Source organism: Corvus kubaryi, unplaced genomic scaffold (genome assembly GCF_017639235.1).
Source record: "Corvus kubaryi isolate FWS band 111438036 unplaced genomic scaffold, C.kubaryi_AGA036_p1.0 split3-37296, whole genome shotgun sequence".
Lineage (NCBI taxonomy): Eukaryota > Metazoa > Chordata > Aves > Passeriformes > Corvidae > Corvus > Corvus kubaryi.
Genome location: NW_024582086.1, coordinates 106,399 through 124,710, shown reverse-complemented (window position 1 = coordinate 124,710; position 18,312 = coordinate 106,399). Strand labels below are relative to the sequence as shown.

The following is an 18,312-nucleotide window of genomic DNA, read 5'->3' as shown; positions in this document are numbered from 1 at the left end:
TAGTTCTAATTCCTTTAATTACCTGTAACTGTTACTTTTTTAATGGAGCCTCAGAAGTAAATGCTGTTTATTGTAGCCCATGTTGATGTTGTAAGCTGTGACACTTCTTTTCGGCGGATGTATGAAAGTGTTTTCCTGTACAAAGCAAATGTTTAAAATAAGTTTCGCTATTTGTTCTCTTAAAACTAAGCTTTATCCGTATTCAAGCAGCACAAATAAAAATAACAAGATGCTAAAAAACTAATAAAAATATTTCTTCAATTTTTCTGCATCATTGCAATAATTTTTTTGTAAGTTTCACCACTGCTTTAAGATTGTGGTGCTATAATTAATGGTGTGGTGCTATAAACATTAAAAATAGAAACACTGTGATACAGAAGATCATCACACTTCCATTACTCTTCACTTACGGATTATAATACAGTAATTGTAGTGTATGAGTCTGACTTGTGGGGTGGTTGTGAAGATCAAATTTTTTATTTCTTTCACATTAACAGTCCCATAAATATCAAAATCAGAAGTGTATTTAGGAGCTGTTTATATTGGTTAAATATAGCATAAATCTGTATGTAATGGGCTGTGTATTATGAAACAAAAAGTACTGTTAATTAGTGATTGTGTGTCTGGTGATCTAGAGAGTCAAAAACTGCAGATGGACTTACAGAAGATGGAACTTCTGGAGGGCAAGATGGTTGGTGAACTGGCTTCTCTTAAAGACAAAATTGAACAGACAAAAGCAGAGTTGGAGATCTACAATAATTTGCCAGCTCTGAAAGCATCAGGAGAAGAAAAGAAAAAGGTAATGAAAGGGATGAAACAGAGTGTGTGCTTTTGAGCAGCTAGTGGAGGGGAATCCAGTTTTGTGATTGAGAGTCCTTCCTGACAGCTGAAAAACAGGATTGCATATCAGTGCAAATGAATCCAAATACTATTTTGCTATATTATGTGTGACTTACTAACTGGGTACATGTAGCAGGTATTCAGCTGGGTATCTTCTGATAACCTTCTTCCACAAAATCTCCCCATTTTATTTTAGTGATTCAGCTAAACTATTCTGATGTAATTTATGACTACCCATGGCTTTGAATTTAGCAATCTAACACAGAACACAAGCAAAAGTGAATTTCCTACAAATTCTTAATATCAGCATTCCCACTGGTGCTCATACAGTATTGTCTAAGCATACAACTTGCTCATAATCATTGAGTATTATTTTTGGGATAGAGTATGCAGTGCTAGTGAAAAGCCTATGAGTTCTTTATGCATATGCATATGGCTTTGTTCTAAAAGGAAAAAAAGTAGCATCTTGAAAGGTAAATTGAAGTAATGTGCCTGAAGCCTGCAGCAAATTAATTCATCCATTAATCAGTTTGTGTTGGGTTTTTTTCTAACTAGAAACTCCAGGATGACAAAGAAAAGTTAACAAAATGCAGCCATGCTTTTAAGAAAATAATGGAGCATTTGAATGCACAGTATGAGACACTAAAGAAGGAGCTGCAAGAAAATGAGACGCATTCTCAGGTATAGGTCAAGTCACATATTATCCTTTCAGTTGTTACTTTCTCAGTTTTGGTTTTCTCACTTACATGAAGCATTGTAAGACAGAATCTGTTTATTCCTTCTTAGTGAGTTTTCTAAATCATATGTTGTAAGTGTGTAGCTGTATTTGCTGTTTTCAAACAAAAGTTAATATTCTGACAACAAATGGCTTGTAAGCTTTGGATTACTAGTAGAGAAAGTATGCGAATCCTTTGTTTAAGTTTTTCTGTTAATCTTGCTCAGAACTCTCTACCTTCTGCCCTTCCTTTGCTTAAGTAGTTTGAGGATGAACTTAGAAAGAAACTGCAGGGGAAAAAAAAGTCACTACTAGTAGCTAAGTTCCCTTTTGCTTTTAAAGTCATGGTGATAATTTTTTTTCTTTAAATCTGTGCTATTAATTCCATTTTCCTTTTTCCAATTCTTCTACTCCTTGCAGGCCACTGAAGTTTTAGGATCTGTTCACACTTCTTTAAACAACTTTGGTATACATATACGTTTACATTTCAAAAGTGAATCAGGAAAGAAGATGTTTATAACCTCTTGAGCAGCTTTTATTCTTTCATTATAAACACACATAAATTGCTGTCATTTTGGCAGCAGAACTTTACTGGAATAAAGTTTTGAATGCACAGAAGGAAAATGGATAACCTTAAAATAAGGTGGAAAGGGAAATTGATTTTTTTGTAATGCATTTCACTGTTTTTTATTGCTTGAGGTTGTTGAGATATTTGTCCTTTAGGACTGTTACTTTTTTTCTAATATGGTTAAAAGCTGAAGGTCATATTGTACATTTTTAAGTTGACTTTCTTGTGGAATGAATGTTGTGGAGCAGATGAGAAGGCATAGCTCTGACTGAGGCATCTGTGTCCATTTGTAGCATAGGATTATTATAATCATTCTAGGGTGATGATCTAAATCCTCAAAGCCACATGCCAAAGTGTGCAAGACTTCAGATGCTGTGTATCTTTTTTTGCCAAGACCAGATTCTAGAGTTTACGTAAATCAGAAATGCATACTCAGACAGTGTTAAGATACTTGCATAATTAGGCTTAACATTTTCTATAAATTAGTAGTTGTACAGCATTTCTTCAGTTCATTAAGCTGTGGCAGTTCTATTTTAATGTGTTTGAAAAGGATTTGTTTCTTTACTTTTTATGTCCTAAGTGTAAATATCCTCAGTGTGAATTAAGGTATGTCTTATAGTAACTGATTATTTGACATTCATCAAGCATTTTGAAGTTCAAATAGTGTTCATAAATGTGGAGGACTTGGGCAATTTTGCAAGAGGTCAACTGGTCTTCAAGCAGTTTCTATAAAAATACACTGGATCTTTCCTTTTCTGTGTGCAAGACAGTAAGTATTTCAGTTCCAGGTTCCTTTACTGGCTGTGTTGTGTGCAGGAACATCTACGAAGAGGACAATAACAATTTTAATTGGTCAGAAATACCTAGTCTTGGAGACAAATGATTGCCTTGTTTGATGCAAACCAGTACAATATAAAACTGATTCTTTACTGTTAAGGTTTGAGTTGTACAGCAATTATTTTCGTCTCTTCCGGCTTAATAATAAGCTTTTAAGTAAAATACTGTGATATTTTCCTTATTTATTGTCTTAGTTTCCACTGAAAGTTTAGTCCCAGAATGATTTTCAGTTTTACATTTAAAAATAACAGCTTCGTATCTTGAAATGCAGAACCTTGAACAGTAGCATCAGAAAAACAAATATAAAATTGTATTGTAAGGAAGCAGCCATCAATATAATGTCCACATTAGTTTCCTGTTGATGCTGAAAGTATTGAAGAAGTGCCAGCACTGAACCCACATTCCTACAATCTTCTTGCTGCAGCTCTGTTCTTATCGCAGCTTCTGGCATTGGACAGGAAACTTAACTATGGAAGTAAGGAAGTTTCTTCTGTGTAGTGCAAAGTCCAAGACAGTGTCAGGAAATATTGCATCTTTGGTGATTTTAGATCTTACTGATTTTAAGAAGATCATCTAAATGATATGAAGCATAATGAGAATTGGTATCTCTCTGAATTGTTCACCTTTTTATTTCTAACTTGCCCATTAACTTCCTTATATGACAAGTCTTGAATTCTCATCAGATTTTTTCATCTGTTACTGCAGTTGCATGCAGTGCTTTTATACAGATGGATTATGAAGAGCTTAATTATATATGCAGGTTAATGAGCAGCAGCTTTAAAAACATCTTGCCATTGTTTATCATTTCTGTGTTTTTTATGTGAAATAACTTTGATCTTATCAGATTATAGAGTATAAGGTACTGATACAAGATTATTTGTGTAAAATATGTGTGTAATAATTACCATTTTGATTTTTGGCTCTTTTTGTGGTTTTATGTTTTCAGCTTACAAATTTGGAGAGGAAGTGGCAGCACCATGAGCAAAATAACTTTATGATGAAGGAGTGTATCCTTTTCTTTAAGAAGTAAGAGTCAAATTCACACACTGTATTAATTGAGGAAGAAGTCTGTTTCCTCCAGTAGAATGAGACAGGACGGAATGGGCTGCAGAAGACAGGGGAGGAGGGGAAAGGCAATCCTTTGCAAATACCTGCAGATATTATACGTAGCAAAACTTGCATGTGTTGTCTGAAACAATTTACAGGGTCCTAAAGCGTAAGCTTTGCCTTGCAGTCTGGATTTTTTCCATCTTTCTCAGGTTTGCCACTAGGTTTCATACAAAGTTCATCTTCACATCTCTCCAGTCTTATCTGAAATTAATCTGCCAGGGTAGCACTGTTTGAAAACATGCTGGGGTGGGGGAAGTGTCTTGTAGCTCTCTCTTTATGTGATTCAAATTAACGAGTTGTATTCCAGTAATCATATCAACAAAATCATTATTTGCTGATTTGCAAATGGCTTTGATAAGATAGTTTTTGAAATTAGGAAAAGCACGGAAGTTTGTTTTAATTAGAATTGATGGTTCTTCTCATCTGGTACTATTTTTCTATTTTTCTCCTTAGTTATGATAGAGACCTGAATAGGACCAAGGTACACTTTCATTTTGTATTCTAGGGACAGTGAATTCACTACAATAAAATTACTTCTTTAAAGTTATTTAAGAAATAAATTTTTGTTTAAAAAATCTCTAAGACACAAAAAATCGCTGTTTTGTGATTAAAGTACAAATGTAATTGGTAAAGATAACATCAAAACTAGACCCCACCATCTAGCGTAGTGTGTTGGACAGTGAACATTCCTTCATGTCTCAGAAAATGGCACAGGGATATATTTTGGGCAATTTTGTGATTGCCTAGCCATCACAGAAGTAATACTGATGATCATGATAATATATTTAATAATTGATGCGCATACATATAGCTATATGTATACATATACATATAGTGTTGTTTTCTTCAGATACCAAATATCCCATTTCTCGAATCTGGTAAGTGCTCTAATTCTTAGAAAAACATCTGAAAAAAGTCTTGTGCAGTGTAATATAGTTGGAGCTACCTCCTCTTTGAAGGAGGCTCTACAGAAATATTTTATTAAGGCAATACTCTTAAACACAATTTTTCTTAAAAAAAAAACTTTAAGACAAACCAAGAGAAAAGATGATCAGGATATTAAAGTATCTCCTAACTTGGTATGAAATATTGCCTATCCAAGTGCAGACCCTTGAACAGAGTATGTCTGCTTAGGCTACTGGAGAGGGGCTGCTTTCTTGGACTGGGACTTTTGTAGCCAGACTGTATGGCTGTACATAGCTGAGTGCCTTGAAATGGTTTGGTTTACAGTGTAACAATAGGCAGAGTCCTTCATGAGGGACTTACTGCCTATATAAATATATAAATATATATGAAAACAAAAGTGACTCAGACATGTAATCACTTTTTTTTTCTACAGTGCTTGTCATGAGATGGCAGCTAGTAAATTAGCCCCAGTCTGAGTTTTTTCCACTATTTTCACTCCTTGACAGTTTTCATAGAAGGAAGTGTATGGTATTACGGTTCCCTTGTGATTTGTGATTATGCTCATATTCATACTGGCAGTTTGTTTCCTTAATTCGTTTAATCAGTCATAGCAACAAAAAGTCAGGAGAGTGACTACCAGCCAATAAAGAAGAATGTGAAAAAGCTGGTCAAAGAATACAACCAAGCTCTCATAGAAGCTTTGCAGAACACCAAGAACTGAACCTAGGCATTTCCTTCCTGCCCGAATGGACCAACAATGAGAGATGTGCAAAGGCCGCATGGAAAGCTGGACTACTGAGATCATTCACTCACCACTAGGGTGACAGATACTCTTAAAATTATTTTACCAGGTTTTTAGAAGTTACAGGTTTTAATACTATCCCTCCTTTTGCAATGTTTAAAATTTTTAGAAATAAACATCTGAATTTTAGAAACAAGAAGGAAATACTGCCCAATGAGTTACTGAGGCCCGTTGCTGAATTGCATCTCAATGTGAAATTTTAGTCTGCTTTACACACTGAATTTCTAATTGCCCTGTAGTCCTACCCCTTCCGAACAGAACAGGAGGACTGCTTGACAGGTTGTCATATGCATTATCTTAAATTAAGTGTGTAATAAGCTAAATGGTAATACCAGCATACCATACCTATATAGATAGCAATTTATACCAAGTAAGGAAAGCATCTAAGGATGACAAGTGTCTTTTAAAGTCAAAATTGCTTCATAGTGTAAAATCTTAAAATAAAAGCAAATGCCAGTAAATTGTCATTTCCTAATGGAGAATTAACTTCCTTATTTTTTAAGATGTAATTATAAAGAGCGAACTATGATAAAAAGCAGTGAAACATAACTAACACTGATTTTGTGTGGAGTATTTTACTGCTGTAGTATTCACCAGTAAAGGAAATAGCAGAGAAAATTATTTGTATATTTTCTGCAATGTTTTTTTTCCCTCCAGTTTCAACAAGCAGTGTCATACGGAACCTCTGACAAGAAGACAAGGAAGAGTTTCAACACAGAACAAAAAAATGTGTAGAAAATAACAATGTGCTTTATGATATAGAAATTTCAGAAAATGCTTAGATTAAAAAAAATTCCATTTATATATTTCTCTCACATTTTACAGGTAATGTATTTATAAACTGCTTATTGATAATTTCTTTCACCTGGTATATTGTAAGCTAGTCCTGATCAAATAGAAAAAGCACAGTTGACTATAGGTAGAAAGCTTAGCTAAACAGTAAACTAGCCTTGTGGAAAGAAACTACTAAAAAGCAATGGGAACTGGTTTTATAATTGTTCTGCTCTCATAGAAAAGTTTTCCAGAAAAGAGGTAGACTATGCACCTCACTTTATAAAACTGGAGTAGAGAAACAATTAGAAAATATTCTGAGTCCATTGAAATAGTTCTGTATTTTTATCACTAAATTTCCTCAAATCTGTGATTGCGATTTTGAATATAAAGAAATCTGTAACCTAAAAATACTGAGATTTGTGCAGAGAGCACTGTGTTTGCAAATTCAGCACAGTAAACGGTGTCGCTTTATATATTTATAATATTTAGAGATAATGGAACAGGATTTCTATAAACTAAGGACTGTTATCTAGGGGAAATTCCCACTAAAGTCTCTTCCTTCCTGTCAGAGTTTCAGCTATTCCAGAGAAAGCCCATTATTTGCAGAGATAGTTGAAGTCTAATATTCTCACCAATCAAACCATCAGCCAGAGAGATCGCCTCCTGAATTCCACTTGTGCTAGAATAACATATTGTAGTGAACAATGGAAAAAAGCTGCAGACTGAATAAACAGACTGCTCTGACTTTGCTTTCTCTCAGGGCAGGGGAAGGTTTTATTCCTTGGTAGTGGTTCTGTAAGACAGCATGGTAAAGTTTACAGGTTTTTGTTGTGTTCCCCGGAGGTGCCTGTCATGAAACCCCTTTCTCTAGCGTGCTGTTCTTTTTCTTGTTCTACTGAAGGATCTTCAGATAACCTGTTTCTGTGTGAGAATCTTATCACTCATTCTTTCTCTTAACAATTCATCCTTATGGTCCTTGATAGCAGTCATAGTACCCATGGCTGAAAAGAACTGTATGGATTCTAAGTGATGAGCTATGCGGCAAGTGTTTCATCTTCCTCTGGAAGATGAGTAACTCACTCCCAGTAGTGAGCTGATGTCATAGGTTAGCAAGCATAGTCCCGGAAGGGACGTCCTTGCTAAGGGGTGCTTACAGTTTCCTCTGGGAACTGACAGAACCTATCAGCTGGCCAGTTTGAATATGGACAATTCTCTAAGCCACTTAAAGTTGTGATCACCTCTGTGATCCACATTTAAGAATAGGCAAACTCCCCCTCCAAGCTCTCTCTCGTTTCCGGCGCTGGGACAGGTGGCTGCAGGCCCCGTGTGGGGGCCAGCGGGCCCGGCCAGGCCCTGCCTGGGCCAGGCCGGGCCGGGCCACGGCCATCCTGAAGCCATGGACCTGTTCCAGCCGTGGAACCCCCCCCACTGCCTTGCCGTGGGCAGCCAGAGCGGCTCGGCTCTCCCCCCTCTCCACTGCGATAAGAAAAATTCAACATTCCAGCTGCAAAGCTGCAAGGCCGAGGTGAGAGTAACCCTTTTATTGCTGTGAAGAGCTGAAAACCTGAGGGAAGAGAGAGAGGAGATGCTTAAAGCTGAAATTCTGTTGTGAAGCTATGATATATCAGAGTATCCTGTTGTAATTTCATGAAGATATGGGGGGTGGAGTGTTCAACTCGTGAGCAAAAGCACCTGCGCTGAGATAGGCAGATGCTGACGCAGCTGTAATTTCATGAGAAGTTTGGACAGGGAGAGATGAACCAGATGAGGACTTTTGCTCCAAACGGGAAAGGAGAAAACCTCAGTCCGTAGAGATGAACCAGATGAGGACTTTTGCTCCGAACGGGAAAGGAGAAAACCTCAGTTCCTAGAGATGCTCCCAGAGATAGTCCTAAAGATGAAGATGATGAAGACCCTTTGCTCCCAGGGAAGGAGAAGGGCCTCTGTTTTTGTTTCTGAACGGCTCAACCTTAAAATTGTACCCCAAAAAACTTCAAGAGTGGACCCTCGAAGGCAGTTGCGGGAAAAGCTGCAAGTCGGGGGAAAGGACTCACACGCAGGCAGAGAGACTCCTCTTCCTAAATGGACTGAACGATATTTGGAAGTGGGCGGCTGTCTCGTTGTGATAATGTTTTCATAGCATGAGCAAGAAGAGACTTCTCTTTCTAAATGGACTGAACAAGGTTATTATGGAAGTGGTAAACAGACTGAACATCTTAAGGGTTGTCTTTTCACATTGTCAGTGGGAGAAGGGAGGAAGGTGGGGGGAGGAGGAGAGTTCTGAAGGTGGTATAATTTTTTTTCCTTCTTCTTTTAGGTCTGTTAATAAACTTCTTTATATTCTTTCAAGTTTGGTGCCTGTTTTGCATTTCTCCTAATTCTTATCTCACAGCAGATAAACAGTAATGAGTATTTTGGACCAAACCACTACACTAAATTGGTGTTTCTGCCCGGTTACAAACCGAACCCGCGACAGCTGAGTAAACTGTACCCTTACCTAGTTCCTCAAGTATCAGTGAAAATCACCTTTTCTTTAACTCTTTATATCTTTTTTTTTTTTAATATGGTTTAAGTACCAGACACACAATACTTTTTCACTGAAACTCCTGTGTATACATCAGGACACTAATTCAGTAACACAGGTCTCTCTCTACCCAGGCAGTCTTTTATCCATTTTCTGCTGTGACTTCAGACTGAGAGGACATGAATTAACTGGCAGCATCTGCGAGGTGGAGATACTTAAAACCTCTTCTGCTCACCTCTCTTACCAGGGCTGAGTAAGGATCACCTCCCTCAGCCTGCCTGGCAATGCTCTTCCTAACATGTGCTGAATACTGCTGGCCTGTTTTGCTGTGCATTGTTGGCTCTTGGTCAGCTTGGTGTACACCAGGAAGGGCCCCAAGGACCTTCTCAGTAAAGCAGGTTTCCAGCCACTCAGCCCTCAGTGTGCGTGGGTGCCTGGATTGTTCCTCCACAGGGGCAGGACTTTACATGTGTCGGAACTTCATGACATTCTTGGCTGCCCACTTCACCTGTTTAGGTCCCTCTGGACAGCACACCATATAGTGTATCAACCCCTCCTCCCAGCTTTGTGTCATCTGCATGCTTCCTGAGGGTGAACTCTGACCCATCGTCCAGGTCATCAGTGAAAAGGTTAAACAGTATTGCCGCCATATCCATGGCTGTGGTATTCCACTACTGTCTGGCCTCCAGCTGGACTTCAGGCCACTGACCACACAGTGAACCCCGAGCCTGCTTATTTAACCATACTTTGTCAGCGTTATCGATGAGGATTTAATGGAAAATTCTGGCAAACACCTTGCTTATGTTGAGGTAAACAACATCCTAACCTCTCTCCTTGCTCAGTGAGTTAGTTGCCTCATTTTGGATGGCTATCAGGTTGGTTAAGCATAATTTCTTCTTCATAAATCTGTGCTCTCTACTCATGATCACCTTCCCATCCTTAATGTGTCTGGAAATCGTATACAGCCTTAGTTGCTCCACAGCTTTCTCAGGGATTGAGATGAGGCTGACCAGTCTGTCATTCCCTGGATCACTCTTCTTGCTCTCCTGAAGGTAGGAGTGACATACTCTGTCTTTCAGTATTCAGAAGCCTCTCTCTTACCACCATAAAAAAAAAAAGGTACTCAGGAATGACCTTGCAATGCCACAAGTCAGCTACCTCTGTACACATGTGGGTGCATTTCAACAAGTTCCATGGAGTTATGTTTTCCAGTTTGTTAAAAGTTCCCTAACCTAGTCCCCCTTCAGTAAGATGCCACTGAGGCATTAGGATACCATGTTTGACAATTATTGTCACTCCACATCCCACTTCAATGGCACACCGTACGTCAAGAAGCATTTCAATTTCAAAGCCTTCAATCAAAGGGTGTGTTGCTGCCATGTTGTTTATCCTTTGCTTGAGGACAAGCACAGGAACGACTGCTGTGTTCCCAGTTCATGATGGCATGACAGTGCACCAACCTTGTTCCCATATATTAAGGGATGTCATCATATCTCCAGGCAAACTCTTATTTTTGCTGCAAGCAAAGGTTAATCCTCTTGTTGGTTTTCCTGCTTCATCTTGCCTCACTGCTTTTAACGGTGATTAAAAAATCTTGTCTGTCTTTCAAAATAAGTTTGTTTTTTTAAATTTCTCTTAGTGAGCTTAGAAGTCAACAATGCAATATTCCTTTGAGCAATTCTAGACAGGTGGAACACTGAGAGTTCTTTCCTCCTGACAACTTTAGTTAATGGCTCTTAGTGTTAGTATGTGCTGTTTCATAATTGTAGGGACATGTTTCCAAGGTGAAGTGGTTGTAAATTCTTTCAGTACACTTCCAGTTTCCTGCTGCTGGTATAAAACAAAACTACGAGGCATAATGCAGGCCTTAAGACGAGGTGCTAGCCATTAGAATGTATTAGTTTGAGGAGAAAGAGATTAAAAGATTACTTTGTAACTGTTCTTAAGGACCTGCTTTGAGTGAACTCCTTGGAAACATAGATCATGGTGTTAAATCATCTGGGTGTGGTGGATGTAGCAATCAGAGTGAAAACCCTTCAGATTCTGAAAGTGGTGGTAAAATTGGAGCTCGCTTGAACAGCTACACAGTGTGAATAGCAGCTGAACACCAAATGATGCATGTCTTGTATGTGCAGAGCAAGGCCTTGAAATGCAGGTCAATCACTCAGAAGGGAACTGGATTAGTCCCAAACAAAATAGTTGTCATCTTTCTGAGTAAAGAGGAAGCCTTTAAGCATTCACAGCTACAGAAATGATCTGAATTCAAATCCCAGCTTTGATTAATCATTTGTTGGGATTGACAAAATCTTGGACCAGAGGAAGAAATGTTCTTGCCGTGACTTGAGCCCAACACTTACAGGTTCTCCTTTCAGGAAGGAGGACTAACTGGACAATATGCCAAATGTGTGAAATGGGAGGAAATGTTCCACATTAAATAAAAAAAGAGAGAGAAAAAAAGAGCCAGAAACATTAAATTATCCACTCTTGTTTCCTCTTGTAGAGTGAATTCCTTGAAAGCTACATTCATTTAAAGGGACTGAGCTTGATTCACTGAGCACTGGTATCTTTGTATCAGCCCCAAGATTTCTGCTGTGCAGCAAGGATGAATAAGGTGCAAGACCTGTCTCCAACATAAAACTCAAGTTTGCCCACAAATACTTGTGATGTAAGGGGGACTCAGCACCTCTTAAAATTAGGAAGAAAAATAAAATAGTGACTATAGTAGAAATTATCAGTTGCATCAGTGACTTTAACAATTATGCATGAGAGACAAAATTCTAAATAAAGCCTTCAGATTTCCAAGACTTCTGCAAGACTTCCAGTCCCAAATTTGGAAGAAGAGGCAGGTGGACAGGAAATTTATCGTAAGTTGTGCTTGTTTAAAATCACCATTAAAAAGCACCATTAAATCATACTAACAGTGTGATAATAAGTCAGTGGAAGATAGTAGGTCCTGCAAACAGGATATTAAGAATGAATTTTTGTAACCCTAATGGCTGAGAACACTACCCCTGAGATCTAGTCAGCATGACCCATTTCCTGGTCCTTGGAAACAGTAGTCAGATCTTCAAAGATCATATGTATTACAAGGCTTATGAAATTAATCTTTATTTCTCCAGATGGCAAAAACATGAAATTTGCCTTGTTCATGCCCTACTATTATTGCTGTGCATCATTTGGGGAGATTTAATATCAATATCTTAAAGATATTTGGATATACAATTGTTGCCATTAAACATAAACACACAGACTCATTTGTCCTTCAAAATTTATTGTAAAAAATTACAATGAAAGTAGTACAACAGAGAAGCATTTTTTTTGTCCTTCTGCTGACAATGGGCAGGCTAGTCTAAAATATACATGAAGCATTTTTCAAAAGAATACAAGTGACTTGCAAAGCAGAAGTTTTCAGAGCATAGATGTTAGACAAATGGCCTAATGTTCTTCACAATGACTTTACTCATACAGAAACTCTAAAATACTCATGTGTTTTTTCATCAGCTGAGCTTTCCCTTTGAAAGAAACCTGAGATCCCCATCAGGTCCTGTGTTTAATTCCATTCAGTAAATTCCCTTTCATTTCAGTATCAAGGAAGACAGGAAAGCAACAGCTCCCTTTGGCTAAGGCTGTTCTGTAGACTGCCTGGTACTCAGCCATTTTCCAGGCTATGTTCTCCAAGAGAAACTCTTTTTTAGAAAAGAAAACAAAAATGCTGAGCAAAAAAAGTGGATCATATGTTTGCAACCCTGAATTGCCTTCTGAGTATGTATATCCAGGGGAAGCAGTGCAGCAAAAAACTGTTACCTTTTCTACCTCACCTTAAGGTTTCTCAGAACTACCCATTTCGATAGCACCATTCCTCCATACTGTCCTATCCACGTTTGCATGACATGTACCCCAGAAACCTTTACCTCCCTCAATTTACCACTGCCACTGAAGTGGTAGGGGCAGTGCTCATCCTGAGTTCTTAGACCAGCAGCTGCACATGTCCTCTCCCTGGCCACCTGTCTGCTACCTCTCACTTCCATGTGGTCCCAGATAGATGGCTTAAGGGCTACAGCTGGCCACAATGGCATAGGCCATGTTGCAGAGGAGAACAGGATCTGTTTGAGAGAAGAAGCTTAAACCCCATCATTTGTGAGCCTTTGTTTCACATTAGCTGACTGTGGTGAGTAATAATTCCTAAAGTTCCTTTACTGCCTCCTAATAAGACGTATCAACATCATGTCAAGGCCAAAGTAATGGCTTGGTTCCAAAAAATATAATGTGACCAGACACTGCAAGAGGATATGTGATTTCTGCTAACACATCTACCTGACTAAAGAAGTGCAGTGGCATTGTCTCTTTTTCCTCTTCACATATTTCCATGTGGTGCAGCATGTATGAATGGGTTGTCCTTGAGACAAGTGTGCTGCTTATCTAAAGAGGAAAGCCTGGTGTCAGGAGTTCAGGGCACTTGACGTATCATAAAATTAGCCTTCAGCAAAGACAGTTATGAAAAGCCATGTTTAATGCTAGGGTTATATTTACATGTTGGAAGACAATTTGTTTCCCTGCTGCAAGTAATTTAAACTTATGCATGCCATTATGTTGGGGGTTAAGATGTGAATATGTTTGAATCAGCAGTTAACCACCAACAAAACTGATGTTTCTGAGGGGAACTCTTTCGAAATTGCCTTTTGGAGTCTTTCCAAGTATCTTTAGAAAAGACAAGAGTGTGGTTTATGGGGCCAAAATACAGCTACATACCTACCTGAAGATGTGGCAAGGATGCTCATTGGACGCCCTGATAGTCAACAGCCCCATATGCAATAAAAGTTAGAGTAACTCTGTACCATATTTTACTCCTTGTCCCATCCTTACTTTTAGCCCAGTTTATTTGACTGGCCATCAGGTTTTGCCAAAGGCTATTCGGAATTCTTCATGTCATTAATAGTGAATGCAGGCTGAGACTCAGTATCCCCATTAGCTAAGGACTATCTGTTTGTTGGTGGGGACAGGCAATTCTACTGCACTTTTGTGTCGCTCACTAATCAGAAGGTGATCAGATAATACAGTTTTTACTTCAAGGGACACAAAATTAATATGACCTACCTTAAAAAATACTTACCTTCTAGGCACATGAAATATAAGGACGAAAATATGAAAGGTAGACCTAGCAGACACTTAATGTTGAGTGAGAATAAGATAGAATATTGAAATCCTTTAAAGTCTGCAGTAGAAAAAGCTTATCATGTGATTAATTTGGACTTTAGTGGGAGCACTAATTAAGTGGTGGCACTTAAAAGCTTTCCAAATAGAAACAGACCTGCTTTTAACACATACTACATATAAAGGAGTACTTTAGTGTTTGCTGAATTGTAGATGCTATTCTTCATTTCTTCGAAAATTAAATTTTGTAATGAAACAGAAATGAACTACACAATCCTGCTGATGCTGGTACCCTAAACAAATTCTGGCTTGGGTTGGTATGTATCTCCTCTCTTCTGGCTTCAGCAGGCCTTTGCAACCTTGTATTTGTGGAATGCTTCATGTGCAGGCTGTCCACTCTGAGATAAATAACTACCTTGTCATCATGGCAGCTGAAATGATCAGTAGGCACAAGTTGGTTCTTCAAAAAAGAATGAACAGCTCACCTGGCCCATTATTCATACTGCAAAATCAGTATCAGAAGCATTACTTTCTATTTAGGTGTATTTCAAATGGAGACATGATGCATTTCTCTTTAGTGACCTCTTTACAGCAGGAAAGTGAGATTTAAGTGGAAACTTTAAAAAACCCCTCTAAGATTAGAGCAGCAATCTGGAGAACCACAGCCTTGACTGCAGTTGTTTAAGCCTGTCCCCTCTCCTTCCTTCCTGCTCCCCATCCCTCAACAAATCAAAAATAATTGAGGATTGGCCGACTTATAAACAGGTTAAATGAATAACAAAACAGTTATCCACTAGATGGGAAATATGACAATATTTAGTATCTGCTAATATAGTAAGTGTTCTGATATTGGAGGGATCTCTACTTGCAGACTTAAAAAAGCTAAGGTGCAATTGGAGAGGGGTGATCACTACTGCTTCACATCTAAGAGTAAAAGAAGAGTAGATGTTCTCCAAAATCTAAAATGGACAAAATATATGTGTTTATTTTAGTCTGAAACCAAACCACGTAAATATCTTATATTCTGCCTCCTTTAAGCATCAAAAAGGAATTTTAGTAGTGTTTGTACCTCATACTGTGTTTTTGCACCCACAGGGTATTTTCAGTATAAATTTCTACTTGGTTTGGCTTTTGGTTATATGGAGGGAAAGGCGGGACACACGTAAGGAACTCTGGGCTGCTGCCTTCCCATTTGCTGTGGTTGTAACCCTTCTCTCCACGTGGCAATAGATCTTGGGTGTGAAGGACTTCCTCTGTGAAATCTACACTACAATCAAAGGCTAAAAGGAGATTAAATCAAAGTAGGATAAACCCATACCCCATTTCCAAAATTGTGCTGAAAATTCCTTTTTCTGTATTTCCATAAAAGTAATTCTGGCTGTTGGCATCTTGGCAGAACTACAGAACTTTCAAATGCTATATTGCCATGGATCATGTTTTGTCAAGTGCTCTTTAATTTCAATTCTGTTTATATATACGAGTGCTGTCTTTAAATTTATTTCATTCATTTTTTTTCTGCTTTTCTTTGTATTTTTTCTTTGTGTTTTGTTTTAGCTTCCGAGTTTTAAGACCTCCCTGAGTGATGCAGGCGTTTTAATCCCACTGAAGTCATAATAACTCTGTATGAGATTTATTATTGCAACAAGTTTTCAGTCTGTTTCCAATTGTCAAATGTAAAGAAAAATAGTTAACAGTAAAACACATGAACTAAGGGAATAGTTTGCTGGATTGTGGATGGCTTTGGTCTATACTGGATTCAGCTGGCTGCTTTGTTACTGTTTACTTCTTATTTTCATTATTGTGTGCAGAAATGCATTGCAGCCAGCAGCTTATGTGTGGATTAAATAAATAAGGGAATACACTATAGCACCCTGAGAATCTAGCAGACCTGGACTTTGAGAATGAGATAATAGCACTTTCCACCTACTCTACCTAGGTGGAGGATGTTTTACTTCCACTCTCACACCTACTGGAGGATGCCATCATTGTTCTTATTCTGCTGACTGTGAACAACAGCAGTCCCCTGCTTCTCCAGCAGCTCCAGATAATTGTTTTGATGTATTGCTGGATGGATGGGATTTGGACTCCCCTGCAGTCCTGCTGATACAAAAATGCCTTTAAGATCCTGCCTTTCCCATCCTAATCTACAAAGGAAACAGGAAAAAGGAACTTAAACTCCCTGTACTCAGACAGCAATGAGACTGTTCCAGCCTGCGCCAGTGCTCTGATTTCTTGCCTGTGACTTGTAAACGGCGTACCATGCAGGACAAGAGTAACTGCTAAAGGTCTGCCCCGAGGAAAGGATACTCCATGAACAGCTGTAAGAACTGGATGGATATACTTTGGAAAGCATGGACCCTCTAGCACACCTAGTTCTCTATGGATTCAGCCTGTTGATTTCAGGTAAACTTTGGCTCTAATAGCTGTAGTGGACCTGTCATGCCTTTCTTTGTTTTTCACACAGTATGCACCTAGCCTTTGACTTGTCTACCCTTCACTCCAGCGCTTACCTTTACTGATTTAAGTACTCGTGTTTGTTTCAGGGAGTCCACTTCTCTGTGCAGAGCTCTTACAGCAAGTGAGGGCAGGACTGGGGCCAAGCAACTGGGGATGATTTAGCTACATGTAGGATTCACTGCTGCAGCTTTTAACTGTTGAAGTTGTTTGTTGATACATTTGTTGCATCAGGGTTTCTTTTCTATCGAATGTACTAATTTTTTTAGACAGCTGATAACATTGAAACCATTGGTGTCTTTCCCTAAGGAATCTGCTCTAAATACAGATTAATGTCGACTTCTGTGACTGACTTTAAGAACTAGCCGTACGCTGGATATGTGTAGCTATTCCAGTATCTGATTTTAGACAAGATTCCACAAGTGGCATTTAGATGAGAGTCAGTGGAAAAAAGAGGGAAAAAAATACAAGATCAATTAAAACCACTTAAAACACAGTTATATAGTATTATCAGCAAATGTCATTAGTTCAGCAAATCAGAAGTTATCATAAGAGATATCTGTAGAAAGGTATACACAAATATTATACTAATTCAAATTTAGTTTACAGTAATTTCAGCATTAATGTTGATAATGTTGATTCAGAGATACATTGCTGAACCTATCACATGCAGAGCCCTGAGGGCTGTTCTCCTGCCATCAGATTCAAAGTTACTCCACATTTGAGTAAAGACCACTTTTACAATCCTCATTTTGATTTTCTAGTCAGTTTCTTCTGTAAAAATTTGTAAAAGAAAAATACAAGTCACATGACAACCTTAGACTCTTAACTCACCCTTAACCATTGCAATGAGATGTATATATACAGGTTGTTCAAGTCCACCTCACAGTAAAAATGTAATGTGCTGTAGAACTGCAAATTGTCCTGCAGTGAAAACCAGAAAGTAGCACGAAAAGGCAGAAGTCCTTATTTCCCTGCAACTTTCTTCACAATTGCTCTGTACAGATCTTCTTGATTAGCAGCATGCCAACAGCTGTTAACAATAAAATTACGAGTTTGAGATGTTACTTTTGGCATCTATAAAAGGCTAGAGGTTAATGCAGGCAAAAAAAAAAGAGTTTTTAATCTGTTGAAATCATGTTTGGAAATATTCTTATCTAGCAATTGCTGTAATAGGCTACATGTTGTTATTACCAATTCCTCTTCTGTGGCTTCAGTTTCTTGATTGTTTAGCTGCACATGCATTCAACCTGTTTAGCCCTCAGATCACTTCCAGCATTACACTTTTTGGAAATATCTGGTGCTGTACGCACTATGGATGGAGAAGAAAAGAAGTGCAGTTATTCCACCTTTTTTCCTTGTCCCTCCTATTTCTCTGCATGGTGTCATATACCTATTTGACATAGACAGCAACAACGTTCATTAAGTCACAAGTAGAGGAGAAACAAAAGTCATTTGCAGAGATTAGCTATAAAAATGTGGAGAGCACAGACAGCCCAGCACCAATGAGCTGCCAGTCACTGCATTTTCCACAGGGGCTGACCAGCGAGGTGTGTGCTGTAGTCACACCCATCTCAATAGATCTGTCAGCTTTCCCGCTTTTGTTTGAGAATGATATCATGTTTCCTGGG

General features: G+C 38.4%; 2 protein-coding genes across 5 annotated transcripts in view; both read left to right on the top strand.

The window, feature by feature from the left end:
* IFT74 (intraflagellar transport 74) overlaps positions 1–6,327 on the top strand; it is a 36,831-nt gene extending 30,504 nt beyond the window's left edge. For all 3 annotated transcript variants that reach the window (XM_042015303.1, XM_042015301.1, XM_042015302.1), the window contains 4 exons: positions 636–799; positions 1,396–1,521; positions 3,907–3,967; positions 5,582–6,327. In XM_042015303.1, the coding sequence (XP_041871237.1) occupies positions 636–799; positions 1,396–1,521; positions 3,907–3,967; positions 5,582–5,697 (467 nt within the window). In that variant the 3' untranslated portion in view covers positions 5,698–6,327. The remainder of the gene's footprint in view (positions 1–635; positions 800–1,395; positions 1,522–3,906; positions 3,968–5,581) is intronic.
* Positions 6,328–7,238: 911 nt separating this feature from the next.
* Positions 7,239–18,312, top strand: part of TEK (TEK receptor tyrosine kinase) — a 54,944-nt gene continuing 43,870 nt past the window's right edge. For both annotated transcript variants that reach the window (XM_042015297.1, XM_042015296.1), the window contains exons 1-2: positions 7,239–7,650; positions 9,034–16,630. In XM_042015297.1, the coding sequence (XP_041871231.1) occupies positions 16,579–16,630 (52 nt within the window). In that variant the 5' untranslated portion in view covers positions 7,239–7,650; positions 9,034–16,578. The remainder of the gene's footprint in view (positions 7,651–9,033; positions 16,631–18,312) is intronic.